This window comes from Cyprinodon tularosa, unplaced genomic scaffold (genome assembly GCF_016077235.1).
Source record: "Cyprinodon tularosa strain WSP-4 unplaced genomic scaffold, ASM1607723v1 ctg248, whole genome shotgun sequence".
Lineage (NCBI taxonomy): Eukaryota > Metazoa > Chordata > Actinopteri > Cyprinodontiformes > Cyprinodontidae > Cyprinodon > Cyprinodon tularosa.
In genome coordinates, this window is record NW_024038921.1 from 888,147 (window position 1) to 905,647 (window position 17,501).

Consider the following 17,501-nt stretch of genomic DNA (forward strand, 5'->3'; position numbering starts at 1 on the left):
TGCATTAATAGTCATACATTTTACCTTTCAGCATTAAAGTCTAGCTATAGATACACCTATAATTGTTTAGATTACCTTTGCCTCATGTTGCGTTTTGCTTACTCTGGACCTGCAGGAGAAAAGGAAAACACCAGGGGTTCCTAATGGTACAGCCTTGCAGGTAGAGGAACCGCAACATGCTGAACACCATGGGCCAGAGCTGCAGAGGACAGGAAGGTAGGCAGCTGACCAGACAGGTTTACTACAGAGGCATGTTTGCTCAAAGTAGGAAGTTTACTCTGATGGAAGCTAGATGAATGTTTAACATAGACAAAACAGTTTGAACAGAACCAATACATGTAAAATATAATAATCTATATAGGATCATGACAGCAATGTGTAGATATAAAGACGAATTTCAAAAAGCGGAATATGAGTTTCTGAAGAAAGTGAGGCTTTTCAAAAGTCTTTATATCCTTTGAACACTTTCTCACAACAAAACCACGAGCTAAAATATATTTTTAAGGTGCTTTTCTACCCAATGTCATATTAATACGAAGAAGAAAAAAAAATCTATATTATTTTCCTGATATACAATATAACATAGCACTAAATGAAATGTGCCGAGCCCCTAAAGGGACACTGAGGATAGAAAAAGAAAATGTTCTCTTCTGCACCAGATACTTTCTCGCATGGGTATTTCAGACAACCATGTTCATTAAAATGGATGAACTAATTTGGCTATATTTTCAGTTTGGGCTACCATACAAAGACATCGCTGCATTGCTTGCAAGAGGTCACTATTGTGTTGTGTCTAAAAGTCATTTCCTATGCTCATGTTTTTTCTGTACAGTACATTCTATAAATGTAAGAAAACCCATCTGAATGTTCTTATTGTGCACTGCGGTTAGGTTGTTTGGCGGCCTCATACTGGATATTAAGAGGAAAGCTCCTTTCTATGTGAGTGACTTTAAGGATGGCCTTAGCCTCCAGTGCGTTGCCTCTTTCCTCTTCCTCTACTGTGCCTGTATGTCTCCTGTCATCACCTTTGGCGGACTGCTTGGGGAGGCGACTGAAGGACGCATTGTAAGAGTAAACACATGGAGAGCACCATACTGTTTTTATAACATGTGAATGAATCAGAATGTAGCACAATGCTAAACCACTGAATGTCTTAGAGTGCCATAGAGTCCTTATTCGGTGCATCAATGACTGGGGTAGCCTACTCTCTGTTTGCTGGTCAGCCTCTCACCATTCTGGGCAGCACTGGGCCTGTACTGGTTTTTGAGAAAATACTCTTCAAATTCTGCAAGTATGTACAGAATCCAAACAACTACTCTACTCACTAATCAGGTTTCCCCTATCCTCCTATGATCTTATCTAACCTTTTTTCTCAGGGACTTTGGCCTGTCATATTTGTCACTCCGAGCTTGCATTGGCCTGTGGACAGCCCTGCTGTGTTTGGTGTTAGTGGCCACAGATGCTAGCTCTCTGGTTTGTTACATCACCCGATTCACAGAGGAAGCATTTGCTGCCCTCATCTGTCTCATCTTCATCTATGAGGCCTTGGAGAAACTGTTCCACTTAGGAGAACTGTACCCCTTCAATAAAAACAGTGAGCTGGATAAACTCACACTAACATAGTGAGTAACTATTTTTTTTTCCTTTGTGGTACTATGGAAGAGACACTTATTTGTGTTTTTTTAAGCCTTTGAAATAACATCTATGCCTAAAACTTTTATCCAAGGACAAAATTCTTGCTTAGTCTTGCAGCATATGTACATTTACCCCTTTTTGTCATATTGCTGTGTAGCTGCAGGTGTTCAGAGCCTAATATTCCCAGTAATGAAACATTAAAGTTCTGGAGTGAGAGAAATATTACAGCCTCTGCAGTACCCTGGGATAACCTAACTGTAAAGGTATCTATCTATCTATCTATCTATCTATCTATCTATCTATCTATCTATCTATCTATCTATCTATCTGTCTGTCTGTCTGTCTGTCTGTCTGTCTGTCTGTCTGTCTGTCTGTCTGTCTGTAGGCTCTATATTTTTATCACATACTAACTTTACCCACAAATCATCATATCTATGGCATCACTAGAAGCTATGTAATGTTTTTCATATGACTTTAAAAGGTATTGACTAAAAAGAAACCCAAGCTATGGTTTGTTGTACTGAATTCCAAAAAACAAGGGTGAGCTAAAATGTTAGAACATGACATATCAGAGCCCAAGTTAGAGTCGAATTGTTAAACTATCCAGTTTTTTTTTAAAACAATGTGGGACTATTAGAAATATTAACATAGGTTTCGTGGTTCAGAGATTGAGACTGTATCCTCACCTTGAATTTATAATCTAGTGCTTCACAATGCTTTTGTTTTGGTTAACTTTCGACTTAAGCTCACCTTCCTATCAGCAGTTAATCCTTTTGAAGGACATCTGTAGGGTTACCACTACTACCATTTGCGAACAACTGTTTTTTTCTTATGCAAAATAGAAACTTTTTTCATACAGTTTGATTATTTTAACTTAACAGATCAGATAAGGAGTTCTCTGCATTGTTTTATATCTAAATCTGAGTTATTTTCTCCATTTACCTGCAGGAGTGTATTAGCCTGCATGGGCACTTTGTTGGGACAGCTTGTGGGCACCATGGCCCATTCACCCCAGATGTTCTCTTCTGGTCCGTCATCTTGTTCTTTTCAACGTTCTTCATGTCGGCCTTCCTGAAAGAATTTAAGACAAGCCGTTATTTCCCCACCAAGGTACTCCACAACGTTAACTTATAACCAGACAACACAATGCAATGTAAATGTATTCATACTCCAGGGACTTTTTCACAGTTTGACTTTTATTAAAATTTAACTATCATGTAGAGTAGGGTTAAAAAAACAGATGCATTTGATCATTTAAAAAAATGTATTGAATACTTGAATATCCCCAAATAAAATCCAGTGCAACCAACTGCCTTAAAGGTAATAAATACACACACGTAAGTGTGTGTGTGAAACAGCATGCACACATCCTACAGTGACCGCTTTCTGTTTGGATCAGTCAAGATATTTACACCAACAGCAAAATATGCATGTGGAACATAGCATTTTTCCCCCAGGCTGTACCATTTTTGGTTCATTTTTGGCATTCATGGCCCTTGGTATCAATAATGATCCATACATTAATGTGTTGTTTTAATCTGTAGAAAATGGCCTGCTCCTTTCTTTACAGAACAACGGTGGCATAATTAACGTGTTGTTAAGAAGTCACCCAGTTGTGGAGCAGGAGCACAGCTTCAGTTTATTTCTTGAACTATAGCTCACAGGCATTGCCTCATTTTTTTTTTTTTTTGCACGGCATTGCCCTTATGGAAAACTGGCAAAAAGGGACCATTGATGACTGTTAAAAACAATTTGAGTAATAATGCACTCTATCCTGAACAAATAATCTTTATGTAAAGAGTGGGTTGCAGGATCATGCAGAATGGGTTATAGGTTAACTTGTAGCAGAACAATAATCATACAGCCAGAGCTGCAAAGGAATGCGTTGGATCCAAGGATATTTTTTAGTTAGAGTGGTCCAGGTAAAACCCAGACTGAGTAAAGGATTTAAAAGTTTCTATTTATGGCTGGTTTTCCATCCAGTTCCAGCTTTGGTCATTTTGAAAAAAAGGACGGGCAACATTTCTCTAGATATTTAAAGCTATTAAGGATTTGCCTCAAAAGGCATTTAGCTATATTTGTGCTACAGGATGATTTTACAAAATATGAATACAAGGGGGCTGATAGAAAGGCATACATTTGGTTGTACTGAATTTCATTTAGTATAAGAGTAAAGGGGACAAGACACAATGTTTTATAAAGGAATGAAGAGTTCCTTTATTGGCAATCTGTTTTAAGATTTGGATTTGTGAAAAAAAAAGTTTGAAAACCCAGTAATCACACGTAAAATCCGCAAAGCATATATTCAGGTTTACAATGGACAAAAGGCAGAAAAGGATCAATAACCTCGGGAGGACACTGAAGTTTATCTTAGATTGTTTTCTTGCAACCTGATGTTGTTTGTAGTAACGTGTCTAAATGCACTAATTTGTCCCTCCTAGATTCGTTCCATGATCAGCGACTTTGCAGTGTTTCTCACAATTGTTATCATGGTCCTGCTTGACTTTGTCGTTGGAGTGCCATCCCAGAAGCTGAAGGTGCCCAGTAAATTTCAGGTAAAATACATTTATCAGAAATATATTTCTTAGATGTAACTTAGCAAAGATTACTTAAAAAGACAACTTTGCTTTATATTTAAATACATAAGTTCAGCAAAAAGTTAAAATGGTCAAATGAGCAAATAAAGCCTGATATCCAACATATTTGACCAGTTTACAGCACATATATATTTGAGAGGACCGTAAACTGTTGCCGGGAAACAGTAATAAACATTACCAGATGCCCAATGTAAATTAAAGAAGTGTTAAAACTCATCTCTGCTCTATACATGCAGCCTACCAGAGATGATCGTGGTTGGCTCATCAATCCGATCGGGCCCAACCCCTGGTGGACAACCCTAGTTGCATCTATACCTGCGCTCCTTTGTACCATTCTCATCTTCATGGACCAACAGATAACTGCTGTCATTATTAACCGAAAAGAACACAAACTACTGGCAAGAAGAAAATGAAAGAAAATGAAAATACTATTTTACACTTGGATTCTAGAGCTGTATTTGACCCACTTTCTGTTTTACAGAAAGGCTGTGGGTACAATCTGGACTTGCTGATGGTAGGGTCGATGCTGGCTGTGTGCTCCATTATGGGATTGCCATGGTTTGTGGCCGCCACCGTGTTGTCCATTTCACATGTTAACAGCCTGAAACTGGAGTCAGAGAGCGCAGCTCCAGGAGAGCAGCCACGTTTCCTGGGCATAAGAGAGCAGAGGCTCACAGGCCTGGTTATCTTCTTGCTCATGGGCTGCTCCGTTTTCATGACAGGAGCTCTGCAGGTGAGTCGCAAACACAAGGCCAGGATAATATTCAATTCAATTAAAAACTGTTTTATTAATCCCAAAGGGAAAAGTAACTCATAGTTTTGTTTTTTTCATCAAATTCTTATATGTGTAGATAGCTGTAGGTAGGAATCTATAATCATCTCACTTTTTTGTTGACATTTAGGATCAGATTATTGTTTCCACACCATGCCACAAAGCAGTTCACCAGCTCTCTGTACTCAGCTTATTGTCCATCTTTGATGCACCCAATGATTGCAGAGTCATCTGAGTATTTCTGCAGATAACAGGACTCAGTCTGGTGCTGGAAGTCAGAAGTGTGCAGAGTAAAAAGGAAGGGTGAGAGTACCACCCCCTGTGGTGCTCCTACTTGATTAGACAACTGACCATTAGACAACTGACCGTCAGTCTAGTAACTAACAGCAGGCTGTTTGTCAGGTGGTCTTTCATCCAGGCAATTGTTGATGCCTCCACCTGGGTCTTCTGGGGTTTCTGATAAAGTAGGGTCAGGCTGAATTGTGTTAAATGCACTGGAGAAATTAAAAAAGCATGATTCTCACAGTGCTGTGTGCCTTGTCTTAATGGCAGTGGGTTTGTTGAAACAGGTGAATGATGGCATCCTGAACTCCAACTTCACAGCGAAGAGCAAACTGCAGGGGGTCCTAATAGCTGCTTGTTTGTTTGCTGAGGTGAACCAACAGAAGTCTCTCTAGGACCCTCATAAAGTGGGATGTCAGGGCAACAGTCTATAGTCACTGAGGACCTGTTGGTGGAGTCTTCTTTGATAGTGGAACCAGGCAGGAGGTCTTCCACACCACTAACCATCTCCAGAGTCAGACTAAGATTAAAGAGGTGCTGCAGAATCCCACAGAGCTGCTCTGGACAGAGGTCTGGGGATGAAACCACCAGGACCTGTTGACCTGTTATGATTCAGTCTCTCCAGCTGCCTCTGCACTTGACTTCTAGAGACAGACATGGGAAAGGCGGAAGGAGTAGCACCTTCTACCTATTAGGTTGACATCAAACTCATAGAAGAAGGATATTCAATGGTGGGAGAGGGCAGGTTATCCATGCAAATGTGGGCAAAAGAGAAAGACGCTGAGCTTGTGCCTGAACTAAACCTGTTGAAGAATCTATTCAGTTCATAGGCCCTGTCCAGACTTTCTATCTGTCTGATCATCCTTCTGCTTGAACCCTGTGACATTCTTCATCCCTGACCACATAACTCTGATACTGTTTTACTGCAATTTCCTCTCCAGCCTGTCTCCATGCTTTCTCTTATCTTGACCTTAAGTTGCTTCTGTACACTCCTAATTAATTCCCTGTCTCCCTTATTAAATGCTTGTTTTTTTCTTGTTAAGCAGTTGCTTAAGCTCACTTGTTTTCCATGGTTTAATATAAGGGAGGCAATTCACTGTTCTAGTAGGGATGGTGTTATCTGCTATACCATATAATATGTGACAAGTTAAAAAATATGGAAATGTATTTGTGTATAATTAGCATATAAAAATTTGTGTGCCAAATATTTTATTATATCAACATTTTATATCATATTATAAATATTTTGTGGAATTCCCGGTTGTACTTATAATGTCATGGGCCTGTTAAAGTATAACTCTCTATTTTCCTATTTCAGTTTATTCCTATGCCTGTCCTCTATGGAGTTTTTCTTTACATGGGAGCATCATCTTTGAAAGGAATTCAGGTAAAACTAAATAAATTTCTTTATGATTTTCACATCTATCTAAGGTTATTTTTTCTCCACAAAGAGTATCAACTGATACTTTTTTTCAATGACATTGACTAAAGGTCTATTTCCAGCGCTGACCTTGATTTCCTAAACCTCTGTAAAAATAGTATAAACTTGAAAAAGACCTCATCTGTTTCATGGTCACTTTACCCAGCCATTGTACTAGACGTTCCCACTATGCCCTGCCTTGTTATTGATTGACCAACAGTGGGGTAGAATGCACTGTTGGTGGAAACGCACAATCAGTCTTCCTGCGACACTCAGCAGTTTAATTGATTTCACAGGAAGAGGAAAACATTAAGAGAATTATATACGTTTAGTATTATAATAAAATAAAAGTTTATATGTATATATAAAACCTTTTATTTTTTTATATACAGGCCTGTATGTGACAGAAGAACTTGCTTATCCAATAGACAACTTTATGTGTGATTTTTTTTCTCCTATTTTTTTAACAATCTTGGTTGTTTTAAACACATTTATATTGACTTATTTTACTTCTTGTTAGAATACATGGACATCCATGTTAAAGTCCTCTGAGTCTACATTTGTGTGTTTTGGTGTAGCCACAGGCCATAATAGTGACATCTATTGAATTACCTCTAAAATCATTTTTACTTAATAAAAGCCTAACCCTACCCTTTCAAACCCAGATAACCTGGTCTGAAAGCAGTAAATATATCTTGTCCTTATCTTTTATTTCAGCTTATAAGTTTTTTGTTTGTTTGTTTGTTGTTGTTTTTTATTGGACATCATCCACAGACATTATACAGTCTGTTCCTCATTCTGATCCATCACAGACACTGCTGATCTTACTGATAAACCTCATGCCCAACCCTCAGTAGCTTGTGACTTATTTCTCCTAAGATATATAAGTAGCAAACTGCTTGCTTTTAGGAATTTAGGATTACGGTACTCTAACTGTGACAGGTGAAACAAAAGCTGACTTGGTTTTTCTTGAGTAACGCAGGCAATGTTGTTCTTATGGTGGCCCAGAGGTGTCAAGACTAATACAAAAGAAGCAACACAAATACAAAAGCCCCAAAACAAATACAAAATCCATAATGCAAATACAAAAGATGCAACATAAGTTCAAAAGCCGCAACACAAATACAAAAGCCCCAACACAAATACAAAATCCATAATGTAAATACAAAAGATGCAACATAAGTTCAAAAGCCGCAACACAAATACAAAAGCCCCAACACAAATACAAAATCCATAATGTAAATACAAAAGATGCAACATAAATACAAAAGCCCCAACACAAATACAAAATCCATAATGTAAATACAAAAGATGCAACATAAGTTCAAAAGCCGCAACACAAATACAAAAGCCCCAACACAAATACAAAATCCATAATGTAAATACAAAAGATGCAACATAAATACAAAAGCTGCAACACAAATACAGCCATAACGCAAATACAAAAGATGTGACATAAATACAAAAGCAGCAACACAAATACAAAAGCCGTAACACAAATACGGAAGCCATAATGCAAATATAAATGATGCAACATAAATACAAAAGCTGCAGCGCAAATACAAAAGCCGCAGCTTAAATACAAAAGCTGCAACACAAATATAAAAGCCGCAACAGATATATGTAAAAGCTGCAACGGAAATATAAAATAAGAAAGGAAGTTACACAACGGTCTGTCTTTATACAAATAGACATTATATACATAGAAGCCTCATTGGACACTCGTCCTCGAGGCACGTCGGCCTCCTGGATGGCGGCCATCTTGGATCGGACCACAGTTCAGACAGCTGCTGTCACAATGAATAGGAGGCTTCTTAGATCTCATTTTAATCACATGAAAGATGAGTCAGAGATAGTATCACAATAATCTCTTATATATTACAACCCCTTAAAAGACCAAAACAAATTCTAAAATTACCTTTCAATTAGTTTGCACATATTTATTTAGATTAGAAACTATTTAAACTGACCTGAAACTGGATGAAATATATACAAAGTTATATATTTTGCAATTAAATATTAATATGATAAACACAAAGTTTTATATATTAATATATTATAAGATTATGTTTAACAAATATTATATATTTATATAGTACATTATAAATAATATATTATTCTGTATTTTTAAGGATAGCTCTTCGATAATGAGTAATATGATCTCTAGAGGAAAATTAGTTGTAATGTGATTTACAAAAAAAAGTAAAGTATTTTTTTTATTGATTTTATGTTAATTTTTTATTTTTTTTAATGTGTATGCGTATGTTCTTCCAGTCTTTCTTTGTGTGGATTTTATATGCTCAGAAGTGGGCCCTAATAATAAAACAAGTATTCTGGATTCCTTGCTTTCGTTTTTATTTAGAGTGCCTCACAAAGGATTAATTACCCATAAACTCTTTCCCATTTAGTCCCATCAGTTTCCAGGTTTTGCAAGAGATTGCAAAACTTTAAATTAATAATATTTCTGATTAGAGCTTTCTAGCTCATTTAAATGTTCTTCTTCTAAACCATTTCTCCTTAGCTTTGGCTGTTTTCTTTAGGTCCTCATTGTGCAGGAAGGTGAACCTGCACCTCAGTTTTAGGCCTTTTGTGGTATTTAAAGGGTCTCTTTCACAATTGTTATGTATTTTTTATCCATTCATCTTCTAATAAACTTTGAAACTTCCCTAAATTTACCCCCACAGCATGATACTGCCTTTACCGTTTATATAATAGGAGTTATTTGTTGAGGTGAAATCGTAGATTTGCGGTAATTGCTCTTTGGTGGTCCATTTACTGATTAGGAGATGCCTAATGACATTTTGTACTCTTTCAATTAGGGATATCAGCGTAAAAACATCTGAAAGCAAATATACAGTATACTTTTCAGATTATTGTTTTTTAAAGGATTTTAAAAACCTTATATCCTTCTACTTAAACTTTGTAATTATGTGTTTTTATGCTGTTTTGTGAGATTCAATATCAGAAAAGTAACAAAATTAAATGAGTAAATCTCACTGATTAAGAAGATTCCTTTTTTTTTATTTACGTGACCTAGTTTTATTTTTTAATAATAATAATAATAATACATTTTATAGAAAAAATAAAAATTATAATTATAAAAACGTTTAAAAACATTTAAAAATACAGAGGCTGTGACAGTGAAATTGATATTTTTAAAGAGAATAAGCAATCTTGAACAGATGGGTTTTGAGTTGTATTTTAAAATGGAGAATTGAGTCCGTATTTCGAAGTTGGGGTGGTAGAGAGTTCCAGAGGCGAGGGGCAGAGCGGCTGAATGCTCTGCTCCCCATGGTGTAGAGACGGGCGGAGGGGACAGACAGGTGCAAAGCAGATGAGGATCTAAGAGCACGGGAGGGGGTGGGAACATGCAGGAGGTCTGACAGATATGGGGGGGCAAGATGGTGAAGTGCCTTGAAAGTCATCATGATAATTTTATATTGAATGCGGAACTGTATGGGGAGCCAGTGGAGCTGTCGGAGGACCGGAGTGATGTGTAGGATAGAGGGAGTTCTTGTTATGATGCGAGCAGCTGAGTTCTGGACCAGTTGTAGTTTGTGGAGTGATTTCTGAGGAAGTCCAAAGAGGAGGGAGTTGCAGTAATCTAGTCGGGAGGTGACAAGGCTGTGCACAAGTATGGCAGTAGTGTGTGGGGTAAGGGAGGGACGGAGGCGGTTGATGTTTCTTAAGTGGAAGTAGGCAGACCGGGTAATGTTATTTATATGGGATTGGAAAGATAGTGTGCTATCGAGGATGACACCCAGACTCTTAACCTAGGGGGAGGGGGAGATGGAGGAGCTATCAATAGTGACTTGGAAACTGTCGGTTTTGGAAAGAGTTGATTTGGTACCAATGAGGAGAACCTCGGTTTTACTACTGTTTAATTGAAGGAAGTTGTTGGTGAACCAGGCCTTTAATTCACAGATGCATTTTCTGAGGGAGGCGGGCGGAAGAGAGGACGATGGCTGCGTGGTGAGGTAGAGCTGGGTGTCATCAGCATAGCAATGGAAGTGGATGTTGAATTTACGGAAGATATTGCCAAGGGGAAGGAGGTAGATGATGAAGAGCAGAGGCCCCAGAACAGAGCCCTGGGGCACACCTGAGGTGACGGGGGAGGGGGTGGATTTGAGGGTCTTCAGTTGAATGAACTGAGTGCGGTCAGAAAAATAAGAAATAAACCAGTCCAACGGAGTGCTCGTGATGCCAATGGAAGAAAGCCTACTGAGGAGGGTGGTGTGACAGATGGTGTCGAAGGCTGCACTCAGGTCGAGGAGGATGAGGATGGTGAGTCGTCCAGAATCAGATGCCATGAGGAGGTCATTGGTGATTTTGATGAGTGCTGTTTCAGTGCTATGGAGTGGCCGGAAACCAGACTGAAATTCTTCATACAGGCTGTTGGCACATAGGTGAGAATGGAGCTGGGAGGCAACTGTTTTTTTAAGAATTTTGGAGATGAAGGGTAAATTGGAGATAGGACGGAGGTTGTTGAAGTTGTTGGGGTCGGCACCAGGTTTTTTTACAATCGGGGTGATGGCAGCAGTTTTGAGAGGTGTAGGGACAGTTCCAGTGGTGAGGGAGGAGTGGATGATAGCGGAGATGAGGGGAGCCAGAGAGGGAAGGCAGGTTTTGACAAGTTGTGTTGGGAGGGGGTCCAGTTGACAGGTGGATGATTTGGATTTCCGGATGAGTTCTGTGATTTCCGAGACAGTGGGAGGATGGAAGGAGGAGAATAAATGTGTAGGCGGGGGGAGATCTGCTGAGTTGTTGAGATGAGCCGTTGATCCAAGGTTCTGGTGAATGTTCTTGATTTTTTCTGTGAAGTATGACATGATGTCATTGCAGAAGGAGGTTGTGTAAAGGTGCGGGGGGAAAGGGTCCTGGGGTTTGATGGTATTGTTAAGTATAGAGAAAAGTGACTTAGAGCTCTGTTGATTGGCAGTGATTAAGTTGGAGTAGTACTGTGATTTGGTGCTGGCAATGGAGTCCTTATAGTGCATAATGTGATTATTGTACATTTCTTTGTGTATAGTAAGACCAGTTTTTCTGTAAAGTCTTTCAAGTTGCCGTCCTTTGGTTTTCATGCTTCTGAGATTTGGGGTGTACCAGGGGGAGGAGACAGAGAAAGAAACAAATCTATTTTTTAGAGGAGCAAGTGAGTCAAGAATATTATGGAGACCAGTGTTGTAATGAAAAACCATATCATCAGGGGTTAGTAGATTATTGAAGTCAAGGAGGCAGGATGAGTGGATACTTGAAATAAGGGTGGAGGGATCAATTTTCTTTGCGTTCCGGAAGGATATGAGGCGGGATGTTTACTTTGATATTGGTGTGTTTTAATCGTTTTTTTTTTAAGTTAAAAATCAGCATGTAACCTTACACATGCCTCACAATGCTCATACAAAGCATATGTACATTTTTTTTTAATTCATGCTGCTCATTTTAGTATTCTTCATCTAATCTGATTGCTTTATTTACCTCTTCTGCTTCTTTTCTGCTCTTAGTTCTTTGACCGCCTAAAGCTTTTTGGTATGCCGGCAAAGCATCAGCCAGACTTCATCTATCTGAGACATGTTCCTTTGAGAAAGGTACACCTGTTCACTATCACTCAGCTCACCTGTCTGGTGCTCCTCTGGGTCATCAAGACCTCTCCTGCTGCAATCATCTTCCCCATGATGGTAATCACCTCCATTAGACAAGAACATATTTGTTCTTTGACCTTCTGCTTAGTTGAGAACTGTTTTGAACCTGTTCCTGCAGGTCCTGGCTCTAGTTTTTATCCGTAAGCTGCTGGACTTGTGCTTCTCTAAACGAGAACTGAGCTACCTGGATGACTTGATGCCTGAGTGGAAAAAGAAGAATCTGGATGACACTTCCAAAACGTTGGAGGAGGTAATCTGAGGGCACACCTTGAAATGTTATTTGTCTTTAAGCCTCTAAATTTTTTGTGTTTGCATCATGCAGGAATCGCAAGAAATGCTCAGCTTGAAGAAACTTGATTCAGCTTCTGTTCAGATTCCCATGGAGAGCAGCAGAGTTGTTCATAAAGCACATGATCCCAAGTGAGACATGCACACATGTACTGTATAAAGACGGACTTGATTAATAGGATCATTAGAGAGATTGTCACTTCCCCATCTGTCTTCTTGCATGCCTGTGATTTTTATTACCTGTTGTTTGTGTGTGTGTGTGTGTGTGTGTGTGTGTGTGTGTGTGTGTGGTGGGGGGGGGGTTATTATGTCATATTGTTTCCCCTCTGATTCCTGCATATTGCTCCGTTACCTCTCCATATTCTTACCCTTTCACTGCCCCTGATCCTCAGGTGTGATCCCTCTGATATTAACATATCTGATGAAATGTCTAAAACCACTGTGTGGAAATCCCTGAACTCCAATCAGAAAGACATTCGTCCTGTGGCTGCTAAAAAGGCAAGGCCATACCCTCTTTCCCCCATTATCTCCCCCTTTAGAAAATAATCCTGTTGTCCACTGTATCTTATGCTTTTTTAAAGATTTGCTGTTTTTGCTCTAGTTTCTTCTAATCCTTAATACAATTAGTCACCCTCTGCTCTGTGTTGTAATGACGCAGATTTTTTGTTTCCTTCTACAGGATTGAAGGGATTGCATTCATTGATGAGTAAAGAAATCCAGCTGTATCATCTAGCTGTACTTCTGGACCAGGAGAGGCCAATGTTGACCACTTCAACCAGAACAGCTTCTTCAGACCTAACAATGTTAGACACAATCATAAAGAGAAAGTCATTTTTGTAGTACACTCACATGTGTACCTCTGTCTTTTTTAGGTTTGTTCCTATAGAGTAGAGATTCAAGTTTTGTTCACATTTGCCAATCCCAATCAATGAGATATATGAAAAACATCACCAAGCAAACAAGCTGGTATAGCCATTTTTTCATAAACTGATGATATATTTTCCACCTAAACTTGTAAAAACTTTCTCCTCTCTGTATTTTAAAATGTTCCTAAATTCCTTCTGGCCAAATACAGCCTAGTAATATAATCAATTTTACATCTCTAATATAACGCATAAGGCAGAGAAACAAAAAAACAGAAAATCCTGAACAATCGGGAAGAAGAGAAACACAAGTAAGTGGCAGAATCATAATTTGCAGAAATACACAGGAAAAGAGAATATTCTGTGCTTTATTTTTGTCACAAAAATGTATATGGAAAATTATCAGGCAAAGAATGTTATATGCATTTTACAAGATGCAATGTTTTTATGAAGCATTCTTAAGAAAAGATGTGCTACTTCTGCTTTGAGATGATGACTCCACCAATGGGAAAGAAAACATGCCCATCAACTAACCTTAGTAAATATTTTTCCTGATGATTCATCACTTTCAGTAAGTAAAATCTGTAAAAAAAAAAAAAATACAGATATTACTTAATCAAAAGGACTGAGATCAGTTAGCTCATGTGATGAAACCAAATGCATGTTCCCCTTAAAGCTCGCATATTGAGAGGGTTGTTTTCTGTTTTTTATAAAATAACATTAAGAGAACCACAACATGAGAAATTCGACCATAATATATTATTGTAATAGCTGAGAAACCACATATAAAAACCGATTGATTGACTGATCGGTGATAGGTTGACTTAAATTACTATAATTACTTCTTACTGTTAATTTTAAAGGAAAAAACTAAGCCAGGTCTAAAGTTAGTATGTTTTGTCTTTTAAATCCAGCAAGTTCTGAAGCACAGAAAGGTGAGGGCTCTGCCTGCCATTTTGACTTTAAAAGACTTGGAAAAACAAATCTAGTATAAAAGTATGATCTGAGGGCAAAGAGAGTCTTTGCATGATAAGAAAGTGTTTGCATGATAAGAAAAAAAGAATAGGAACTAACTGAAGCCCTGTCCAAGAAATAGGAAAGGATTTTTTTTCAAATGCTTTATCTGAATTATAGAAAGTGACACTTTCTGCAGAGTAGTTTATTAGCCATACATACGTTTTTTGGAAAGTATATTTGAGTAAGAGGTCCTGTGGATCGTCACAGCAAACTATGATGCAAGGAAGTTCCGTTATTTACATGAACAGGCTGGAATCTTCCAAATTTTCTTCCAGTAAAATAACTGGTTCACCACCAGTTGACCTTATAATTGATATGCTTAGATTTTAGGAAGACTGCACTCTGGAGGGCAGACAAATCGTGAGTTTTAAAACAATTTTCCCCCTCGTTAAAAAATTGTTTAAAACAAATTGGTCATTGATGTCTCCCATAATTGATCCAAGCCATTCATAGAACTTAGTTCTTATTCTCAATATATTATTTATTTAATCCTGTTGTGGTTTTGATGGAACCCGGTCGCCTATGGTATAAAAATTGTAAGACTTTTTAAGTTGCTTCTAGATATTATAGAAAAAATAACAGGTGTGACCTGCAATGAAAGAAAACACTGCTGGTTATTTGACATTTTTTTTAAGAGTGCAATCTTTCTTTTCAGTTATTTTTTTTTTGTTTCTTTTATTTTACTGAATGGAAAAATAGATTCAAAGTTTTTAGACGGAAATATAAATCGTAATCCACACAAATGAAAACAGCAACTATTGCATTTGTTTCTGGATGTTCTGAATATTTCTACTTTGATTAATCATATTTTGACTTCAGTTTGCATCAATTTTATAGTCAGCTGTGATATATTTATATTTAATTTATTAGCTATATTTAAGCCATGTTCTCTTTATTTATCCCACATTAATGTCACTTTAAATGATACATACTTTAGGAACAAAAATATTCAGTAATACTTGTGCACTTTCTGTAGATAAAGATGTATTTATTCTCATAATATATTCTAAAAAATTAGATTATTTTACAAATATAGTTCTTTATTTTTAGATGTGAAATAAGTTATTCTATATATTTTATGAATATACTTCAACAAGAAGAGGAGTGACTAGCTATAGAATTTCAAGTATCTATTCGATGGACATCATAGACTACAGCTGAGAAATGGAAGTTTCAAGATATTTTTACTGGGCTTTGCAAAACCTTTTAATGTGTGAAACACATTTGCAAGGCGATGCAATTAGTTCTAAAATTAGTTACCTTGACAGAAAAGACACGGTTTGCACTTAATTGGAGAGGATAATATAATCTTTAAAAATCCAGCATCCAGAATATTGCAGGATTTCTGTTTTAATAATATAAGAGTATTCTATAAAATGCCATATGTGTGTGCTTAAAAAGTGTAAACCATAAGTAAATATTATCCCATGTATTATTTTACTCCCTTGGATTCTTCTTTTGTTTTCAAATCAAATTGCACAAGTAATGAGTAAAAAAAAGTCTTCCAAAGAAAGGCACTTCTGAACATTTTTTACAAAGCTCACATGTAATTCTGCTTTGAATTAAATCTATCTTCCTATTCAGCCTTCTGAGTGTGAAAGGTTATCGAGCAATGTCCCAAAACTAAGTTAATCTAAAGCATGAATGAACATTACCCAAAGTGTAAATATGTGTACAATACCACAGAGTTGACATGTTAATCATACTAAAACCATGAGATGAGCAATAGTGGGGAATTCACTGTTAAACGTCTTCAGTTTAATGAATGTAGATGTGCTTCAACAGTAGAATTTTAATAGAACTGTGCTTTTTCAGTATGGCATAAACTTGTTTCTTATTACATTACTTTTATGTGAGTGTAAACTGTCTTCAGCAAATGATTGGTCCACTGCATATAAAGTCATGGTAAAAAAGAAGGACATCCTCTCCCAGTTCTAAGATTATAATGTCATAGTGTACCACATAATGCAAACACAAAAAAGTTGTGAAAAATGAAGTATCCCCTACTAACTCTATTAGGGTAGGTCACAGTTAGTAAGTGGACTCAGCCACCGCTTATGTTGGCGATTAATGCTTTAGCAATGTCAGGACTCTGCTGATGGTGTGAACCTTTAACAAGCCCCTTAGGCATTAATAGTCAATGCTGACAACTAGAAGTGGCATTTCTTTTGGGGTTTGTTTCTGGGGTGGCTGTCAATACAAGAATAGATTTATCCCCTGCTGTAGAATATAAACGAATGGATCAATTAAATTAAAATAATATCCTCATATAATTTTTAACAGGCTAAAATATGGAAACTGTTGAATTTAAAGGGGGTCTGCCTTCTATCCACCATGACTGAAAAGTACATTTTACGCAGGGAGATATTACATTTCTATATGTTTTCAAATAATTGTTTTGGAGTACATATGTGTCTGGAATGAATATTTCCTGTTTTGTTTATGTTTAAAAAAAAAAAAGCACACCCAGGAGTTAAATGTGTCTTAGTCATATTTTAGATGATTGAAGCAAACCTAAATTTACAATCTTCTAGCCACTTAAATTTTTTAGCAAAAAGTATATAAATATTTTCCGATGTGTGGCATTGGATGAAACTGAATAAAAGAAAGATAAAAGTAGAAATGTGTTTTAAGAAAATTCAGTAAAAGATTGTTCTGCTGTAAACCTGTGTAGTTTGGTTTAAGCAACAGTGATTGTGATTACTTCAGTTGAATACAACTGTTTTGTATTTTTCTGTAATTAAATTTTTGATGATGGCACAATAAAAAAATTAAATAAATTGCAATAGCAGAGCTTGAGTATTTGTGGTGTTAACAATAAAAAGAATGGGCACTCACCTTCAGAGTCAAAAAACAATTACTTAAAGGAGAAGTTCGGTTTTTTACACTTTAAGCCCATTTTCTGTAGTGTCCAGGATGAAATCGAATGAAGGACACCAAAATTTTGACAATTGCTCCTGTCTCTGCTTTTTGGCTCATTTAGAATCC

The 17,501-nt window shown here is 37.2% G+C and overlaps 1 protein-coding gene across 2 annotated transcripts in view; it reads left to right on the top strand.

The window, feature by feature from the left end:
• The window catches only part of slc4a8 (solute carrier family 4 member 8), a 57,138-nt gene extending 40,124 nt beyond the window's left edge, over positions 1-17,014 (top strand). The window contains exons 11-25 of one of the 2 annotated variants that reach the window (XM_038288079.1): positions 116-216; positions 891-1,065; positions 1,158-1,291; positions 1,377-1,622; positions 1,793-1,898; positions 2,584-2,745; positions 4,077-4,190; positions 4,469-4,630; positions 4,714-4,965; positions 6,605-6,673; positions 12,208-12,381; positions 12,464-12,595; positions 12,668-12,765; positions 13,026-13,131; positions 13,313-17,014. In XM_038288079.1, coding sequence (XP_038144007.1) covers positions 116-216; positions 891-1,065; positions 1,158-1,291; positions 1,377-1,622; positions 1,793-1,898; positions 2,584-2,745; positions 4,077-4,190; positions 4,469-4,630; positions 4,714-4,965; positions 6,605-6,673; positions 12,208-12,381; positions 12,464-12,595; positions 12,668-12,765; positions 13,026-13,131; positions 13,313-13,318 — 2,037 coding nt within the window. In that variant the 3' untranslated portion in view covers positions 13,319-17,014. The remainder of the gene's footprint in view (positions 1-115; positions 217-890; positions 1,066-1,157; positions 1,292-1,376; positions 1,623-1,792; positions 1,899-2,583; positions 2,746-4,076; positions 4,191-4,468; positions 4,631-4,713; positions 4,966-6,604; positions 6,674-12,207; positions 12,382-12,463; positions 12,596-12,667; positions 12,766-13,025; positions 13,132-13,312) is intronic. The other variant, XM_038288080.1, reaches the window with a different exon arrangement.
• Positions 17,015-17,501: the final 487 nt, after the last annotated feature.